Below are 8,183 nucleotides of genomic sequence, written 5' to 3' on the forward strand. Positions count from 1 at the left end.
ATCTCCAGTGCCGCTAAGACACCATTAATAACACCTGTCCTTTAGCCATCTTCAGCAAATGTTTCATATGTTTTTCTTTTTGCATTCGGCAAAAAGCCGATGTAAAGTTTCCTCATTTGCTCAAGGCAATGATTGCGACCGAGGGGGGTTTTTTTTTTGGCGGGTGATGAAAACCATGCCGTAAAATGATGGCAACGCAGCTGCATGGACAGAATAAAAAGGGAAAAGAATCTTAAAATGAAGGACATCACCACATGGTCACTATGCAGGTTTTGCGAGCAATATCGGCCGGATGAGGTTGTTTGGAGTCACATGTCCGATACCTTTGAAACTGGTCTAATAATTTAAGAGCTTATACCTGTTGACTGAATTGTCTCTCAACCAAATCAACATGATTTACTACAGATCCTTTGAAGTGTGACAAGTTTGAAGCGCATTTCCCTAAACCAACGTTTTCAAAGTCAATGTTTTTCGTACCATTGACTACTAGACCGGACCATTGGTAATTTTCATCAGTTTTCGATAATCTGGGCATTAATATAACAAAAAATTATCGGTTTTTGCATTTGAAATGATCTAGAAGGCTACGATGGACACAGTTAAAAATAATTTCATTTACATTTTTTTAACTGATCTCTCACAAAATACATCCACCTATTTTGGAAATGTTGTAGTTTAATGTGACATTCAAGTAACAAAAAATAGGATTGTTTCTTCACAAAAAAAACAGCAAAAATGAGCCGTTTTAGACCCGAATTATCCTCATCCTTTTCTTAAAAGTAGATATTTATCGATTCATTGTATACATTAGTTGCAGTTTATAGACAGATTTGTATGATAAGTATTACCTTTAGCGTTGCCTGCTCTGCTCTGCCTGATCTGGCACACGTACAAGTGCTGGCGAATATTGATAAATGCTGTACACAATGTTGAGTGACAAGTCCTGTGTATTCCGCTCACGAAACTTGACACACAGCAAATGAAAAGGATACCGGAGGACGGGAATTTGACGGTATACATGCAATCGTCGTGTTGAGCGTCATGTAGGATCCGACATTCTTCATCTATCACTCGCTAGTTTCAAGAGTGCGTGCGCAGCTTTTTTTTTGTTGGTTGATTCTGTCGTTTACAAGGTTGCCTTCGGGTCGCTTAGTCACTCTCTCTCTCTCTCTACACGCAGCGCAACGCATGCTGCGATGAAGAATTTATTACTTCTTGTCTGTCACCGAGCATATGAATGTTTTCGCTGTAATTTATGTGCTTTGAAGCCTTCTAATGCGTGCGATTCGTCCTACCGGCTCCGAGAGATGTGGTCGATTATTCATTGAGAGTGATAAAACACAGAGCGAGCGAGCGGAAAAAGGCACATCACAGTAGATTTTTTAAACCTGGAGTGACAGATAGTTAGCATTATAATGCTATTAAGCACTCCTATCTATCAATCGCGCCGGGCGGTACTCATATTTTTCGAACAATAAAAAGAATAACCACCTAATCAACCTCTCACTCCCATCACCACCACACATCAAGGGATGCGCACATGGCACTGTTTGACTAGCTTAAAATTAAGTCGACCATGGAACGTTTAGTACATCGCGCCGTGACTAGGCCGGATTCGACCAGTAGCCCCTGCCCCACCCCCAAAATTTACGATAATCACATGTTTTTCAACATAATGTATGTGGAAGAGCGATTACACAACGCGAACTTACCTACGCGGAATATCCGGTAGACAGTATTTTCTTATGGCCGTCCACGCTCGATTAGCTCGTTCATCACGTCCGCACGGGGGGGGATGGTCAAGTGAAAATCTATCCACTCTTGATTGTTTCGTGCGCCTTCGCTCATTTATTAGCCGCCAAGCACCATGCGGAGCTGATTGAAATGATACCAAATGACACGAACTAACTGCCGGTCGTCTCGCTCAACGCGCAGACAGGCGTAGCCGCAATCGAAATCCGCGATCCTGTCATCGTCTCCCCCACCCGCAACCGCACGGGGAAATGAATGGATGAACAGAAGTCGCATTTTTCAAAGTAAGACCACAAAAATACACACAAAAAGGAAACATCCCATCTGCATCCATCATTGCGATAGGAGCATTTTTATAAGTGGCGAGGTCTAGTCAGAATCCCGGATGACACCCGCGAAAGGAAGTCGCCGAGAGTGGAAATTTATGACATATATATTTATCTCTCTGCCTTCACGATGTTGGTTGCTGTTGCGGCGTTGTTGATGAAATCTTTACATAGAATTTTCCTTTCACCAGTGACCGCACACACAACAGGTTTCCGCTTCGATGGAAATATATATTTATATGCGGTTTGCCATGTTCTGGACAGTAGGCCGTAATTTAACGGGATGGTAGTAGGCGATTATCAGCGTTCACACGGAAAGAATGTCCCATTTGGAGCTGTAGCTAGGTTGCTAAGCATCGATCGTGCTATACGGTTCCATAATTCGCTTGACTCCTCGTTGATCATTGTCGGCAACTACACGCCCGTTTTCGGTTACATCTAAATCATCTGATGTCTGTTCTGTCGCCTAGTGATAGAAAAGGAAAAGGTTATTCGCACATGACATGATCAACGCGAACGATCCTCATTGATGCCAAAGCAGCATCTCCTCTTCTCAGGCTCGTTGAGTACGTGTCAGAAACTTTTATCAACATGACAATCAGTGCTTGGCAGCATGACCATGGCCACCAACTCCACCACCTTGTCTCCGCATATTATGCGTACGACACGAGGACTGCTGTGTAATGTTTGGATTTGTGTCAAATGTGAACCCGAGAACGTGGTTAGCGCTGCCAGCGCGAGCATCACGCACCGATGCTTCCCAGAACGGCTGCGCGATCACGAGAAAGAAGAGATCGCGGACATCCCCAGTGCTGGCAGCACTAACGAATGTTGAAAGTGTTGAAAATGCGTGTTTGAAAATGCGAATGCTACTCACCTAATTAATCAAACGGCAATAAAATTTTCACTTTTCCAACCGTCGCTCATCGGGCGGTGATGCATTAGCAGGAGGAGGAGGAGGAGGAGAAGGAGGAAAAGGGAGAGCTCGAGGAGCGAGGGAAGGGCGCGTGGAGGCGTCCGAGAGCGACCAATTTGCATAGTGGTGCTTTGCGTTTTACGTTCTGCGACCATGCTAGTGTCACGGTCGCACTAAGAAGCTGAATGAAGGATAAATCGAGGCACATGTATCCGCCGCTTGGCGTAGTGGCGAAGATCGCGTGCCGTGGTTTGTGAGATCTGTAGAATTGGTAGCGGCAGTGAACTCGGGCTGAAGAGTATAAAATTTGTCGACTCATCAAAAACCGGCCTTTCGCCTGTCGCATTCACTTAGTGGCCAGTTTGTTTGAGGAATAGAAGATTCAATGTGTGTGTTTTTGGCTAACAGGATACTCTAATTTAAAGGACAGATCAAACATTTACTACCACGAAGTACATTCTTAAGCGGGCCATACACGCGCAATATTATTGGTCAATGTCGTAGGTTACTTTGATTTATTTAGCGTATTCGGATTCTTGTAATGTGACAACACAATAAGCTACGCTAAATAAATCCGAGTAACCTAGAATATCGTCCAATTATATTGTGCGTGGCCTGCTTTTTTCTAATCTGTGCAAAAAACAAATGCAAATAATGCTTTCATGCGCACCCAACGCACAGTTGCCATGGTGCAGATGGCAAATTAATTAATTACGTTGCACTTTCGGACGATCGCGCTATTCTTCTCTTCTGATCGTTCCTTGATTCTACACTCCACTCATCAACAACCGAAATCGCAACCAAAAGCCACAAGCTATGTAAACAGTAGACAATGAACAGTAGTACCCACTTTATCATTCTTCCCTCGCTCTCTCGGGACACAACACTTGCGAAGGCCGGATCAGCCGGCGCTCAGACCCCTCGGACAGCAATCGCTAATCCTTCTTTCAACATCAGACAGATAGACACATACATGCGCGCGCGCGCGCGGCCGCGTGCACATCGTACAATCCTTTCTATGCCGAGGGGAAAAAATGCCAAACGAGCGAAAAAGGCGAGAAAATGTGCTTATTTTTAAACTTCATTCCAACTGTTTTAATATTTACCAAAAGACATATCATACTCACGACTGCGCCCCACACCCAACGAGCCCAACAATTCCACCTCTCCGGCGCCGTATGGGCCGCATGGTTATAAATTTCGTTTATTTATGTTGCGAATGCTAAAACGTATCACCCGCCATTCGTATGCCAACTTTGCTGTTGACCCGCCGCAACCCGGTGAGTACGCAAGGACAGTCGCCTCGACGGTTACGAGTGATAGCATGGTGGTTCAAGACTAGCGAGCGAGACGAGATAATCATGCTGCTCCCGAAAAGCGAATCGGCTTAAAAGAGCTCGGCATATTCCTTCCGCCATTCCGCAAGGACATGATAGGTGAAGATGGCAACAGAAACTACCGGGAAGGTCCAAAGGCTAGCTCACAGCCGAAGATTCCAGAGAGAATCGTAAGTCTGTTGAAAGACAAGTGGCGCTAAGGTAGTAAACACACTCGAATGTGTGTCCGCATTCCATCTAGAGCTAAACACGCTACAAACACACCTGAGCGATCGCCAGTGATCAGACGTTATCCCTTTCTGGGCGATGCAGAAGGCGTAGCTGTACTGATGATCGTCTGATCGTCTTTTTGGGGATCAAGATTAGAGCGTGCGTAATAAGGTTTGGCCTAGGTGGTGCACCCACCGAATCGTGTATTGTACACTAGAGGGGACCGGGGGGGGGGGGGGGTGGAACCAAGGAGGAGGGGCGATTTTTTAATGCTCGGTGTTAGTGTTTGAGATGAGCCGGATCAGCCAATGAGGAGATCCGTTAAGCCACTCACGAGAGATTATATAAATAGGTTGCGGTTTCTACGCCGGACGACATTTTGTCAGAATCCTTCGGCCAAAGCCCACCGGTAATTGAATTCACATACTAGAGCGCTCCATCGTGTGTGCCTCTCAGCCGCTTGTTCGATCAGCGATCGGCAAACCAAGGATCCAGGAGCTTCCGGGAACGCACGAGTTGAGAGTAGTGAAAGAATAGTTGTTGAGTGAGTTGAGGGTACGAATAGTTAGCGTAGTAGTTATCAGACAGTGTTCAAGTTGTTCAACGGTGTAAATTCTTGATCAATCCACATCCGTACGCTTGTTGCACGAAGTGAATCAGTTTGGTGCGTGAATTAGAATGACAAATGACGGTGCAGCGCATCAATTACTGATGCCGAATGCCGAGTGGGCCAGCATTCGCTCTGCTCTATGTGAGCTGTCAGTGACGGTTTCCGGATGAGTTAACCGATCGGTTCCGGTAGTTAAGTGCGACCAAATTAATTACACTAGTCACAGTGATGGCTACCCGTTTCCGTATAGGAAAATGCGATTCAATGTGATGCGATAGAACTTGTTGCGGGGCAAATCTCTAGCAGAGAGCAAACTATCGTGCGCAGGATAGAAACAACTTTAAATAGTATAAAGTAAAGCAAAAAGTTCCATTGATGCTGATGTGATACAGAAAGTACTGTAAATACACAATTAATAATGATCTAAATGGTGTGAAAATGATCGTCCATCTTCAGCGTGTTGGGAGGGTGAAAAATTATGATAATACCTCTCTTAAATTTTTAAACGAAACTACGCATCACGTTGCTCCTTCGTGCTAGCACACATATAGAAGGCTGTGACAAATTTCTGAGGACCTGCGATTTGAAGGTCTTCCGTGCCCTCGGTTTGCTGTGGTAACCGTGCAGAACAGTTTTTATTGCAGTGTGTGGTCCCCGGTCGGACCGGCGATGAACCGAAAGCAAAATTTATTGCTCCATTAACTGCCACTCGTTAACTGCAATTAGCTCAGCAAACTCAAGTCTAATTATCGTTTCGTTTTGATCTTTGGCGTCGGCGATGACTGACGCTGAGCTGAGGACACCAACATGAAGTGAAAAGCAGTTCAATGTTTATTTCATAGCAGAATGAAATAAATAAAATTGAATGAAATGGTGAAGCCGCACTTGCTATAGACAATTTCCCTTTGCTATGGCGTAGTGATCGATCGTTTCTATAGCAACGGTTCAGTCTCCGTGCGTCTTAGTAGGATCCCAGTTAACTGAGCTAGTAATTGCGAATGAACAAATCAGAATGTTGAAAGCAGTGAAAAAGCGGCGAACGTTGCGCAATTTCTCTTCTTTTTTTTTTCTTAATAAGTTCTATCCATTCTTCGCTCTGCTTACAGCACGCGGATACACACAAAATGGCGGCAAACGGTAGTAACGGAAGCAATGGCACAGCGGCAGTGGCCCCACCACCGATTACAGTTCGGTTGGACGTGGTCGATCGCATGAAGCGCTGGGAGGGTAAAGTGGCCGTAGTTACGGGTGCGAGCGGTGCCATCGGTGGCGCCATCGCAAAAGAACTCGTCAAGGCGGGTATGATCGTTTGCGCGTTGTCAAGGCGGCGGGATAAGGTGGAGAAGCTGCGTGCCAGTCTTTTCGATGTGGCGGGCAACTTGAACTGCGTCGAGTGCGACATCACCGAGGAAGAGGACGTGAAGCATGCCTTCGGTTGGATCGAGAACACGTACGGCGGTGTCGATATGCTGGTCAACAATGCCGGTGTCATAACCAAGTGTCTGCTGACGGAGAAGAACAATACCCGGGACCTCTACACGACGATGGAGACGAACATCATTGGGCTGTGCTTGTGCACGCGGGAAGCCGTTAAATCAATGAAAGCGCGCGACGTCAAAGGCCACATTATCAACGTCAACAGCATATTCGGACACAAGGTTCACCAGGCCGTTCCCGGTACGCGGCCCCTCAATGGTATGTATCCTGCCTCCAAGTACGCCGTCACGGCCATCACGGAGTGCATCCGACAGGAGCTGATCTACTTGGATTCGGGTTGCAAAGTAACGGTGAGTAAGCGGTGGTGCCTCTCCGGAGAGGATGATGCAACACTAAAATGCTACTTTTTATTTCCCTGTGTCCCCTGGTCGAACAGAGTATTAGCCCCGGTTTGGTTGAAGGAGACATTCTGTCGACGGTCAGCTCGAATGAGAACGAAATCGTCAAGTACATGCCAAAGCTCAAGCCGGAGGATGTGGCGGAAGCGGTCCTGTATGCCATCACCACACCGGATAACGTGCAAGTAAGTAGAGCACCTTATGAGAAGGCGAGCCCGTTTTATTGGCAACATTGATCGGTGCTACCCCGATCGTTACCTTGATACGAATACGGCCCAACACTGATGGATTAATCACTTCTGTCTCTATCTGCCTGCCTGCCATCATTCCTTCCTTCCTTCCTTCGCTCTCTCCCCCAGATTCACGAGCTGGTGATCAAACCGATGGGCGAGTTCTTATAAATATAAACACTAGCAAACAACATCCAGCCGCATTCGGATAACCGGGAGATTGAACGATCTTCAATCCTTCACTTTCACGGACCGGACCTTCCTCCCTCTGACGATATCGCTCATAGGAATAGGCGCTTCTAGGGTAATAAATCGTTTATTTACATACCGTGAAGGAATCCGTGTGATGGAAGCCTCCTCCTGTTGCCAACTCTATTATCGCTGACAAATTTTAGCTCATTAAGACTAAAGAAAAACATGTAAACAAGTGATTGCTTACGTGTTTCTCTGTTGCAAATTTACCAAGTGCTCAGCTCGCATCCTCCCGTGGCCTAGACCCTAACGACGATCCTCTGGTAGCCTCCAGCGTTCTCCTTCCCCTTGCCTGCAGCAGTGAATCTCGCATACTTAGCTCACACCTACTTTATTTACTTTCGCCCCTCTTCTGGGAGTACCATCATCGCCATCGCCATAGAAACGGTCAATATTGCCCAGCACCAGCCAGCAGCCAGTGTCAGATTTGATGCATTCAGTGTATTGATAGTAAACTCTTATTAGTAACTTATTTTTTAACAAATAAATAATGCAATAAACAAACTAATTGTTTCATAATTTTGTTCTACGTATCGACTGTTTCGAAAGAGAAGCGAAATATTTAAAGCATACATCGTAGCACCTACCTACGAATCCGAAAAAGTAGAATCTTCTTTTGGGAGGGTTCATGAGGGTCCGATATGGTGATGATCGGCGGAATAACGCGCTGCACAATGTCAACGCAGGCATCAACAGCCATTTATAAAAAACCATG

At 45.9% G+C, this 8,183-nt stretch overlaps 1 protein-coding gene across 5 annotated transcripts; it reads left to right on the forward strand.

Moving 5' to 3' along the window:
* Positions 1-4,932: 4,932 nt before the first annotated feature.
* Positions 4,933-7,963, forward strand: LOC126575289 (farnesol dehydrogenase-like). Of its 5 annotated transcripts, none has more exons than XM_050235918.1 (4): positions 4,933-5,096; positions 6,258-6,938; positions 7,025-7,171; positions 7,346-7,963. In XM_050235918.1, exons 2-4 carry the CDS (start codon positions 6,276-6,278, stop codon positions 7,385-7,387), a joined length of 852 nt encoding a protein of 283 aa, XP_050091875.1. In that variant the 5' UTR covers positions 4,933-5,096; positions 6,258-6,275; the 3' UTR covers positions 7,388-7,963. The 5 variants fall into 5 exon arrangements, with proteins under 5 accessions (XP_050091875.1, XP_050091872.1, XP_050091873.1 ...); XM_050235915.1 differs by having other exon boundaries at positions 4,933-5,085; XM_050235916.1 differs by having other exon boundaries at positions 4,933-5,080.
* Positions 7,964-8,183: the final 220 nt, after the last annotated feature.

Source organism: Anopheles aquasalis, chromosome 3 (assembly GCF_943734665.1).
Source record: "Anopheles aquasalis chromosome 3, idAnoAquaMG_Q_19, whole genome shotgun sequence".
In the NCBI taxonomy this organism is placed as follows: Eukaryota; Metazoa; Arthropoda; class Insecta; order Diptera; family Culicidae; genus Anopheles; species Anopheles aquasalis.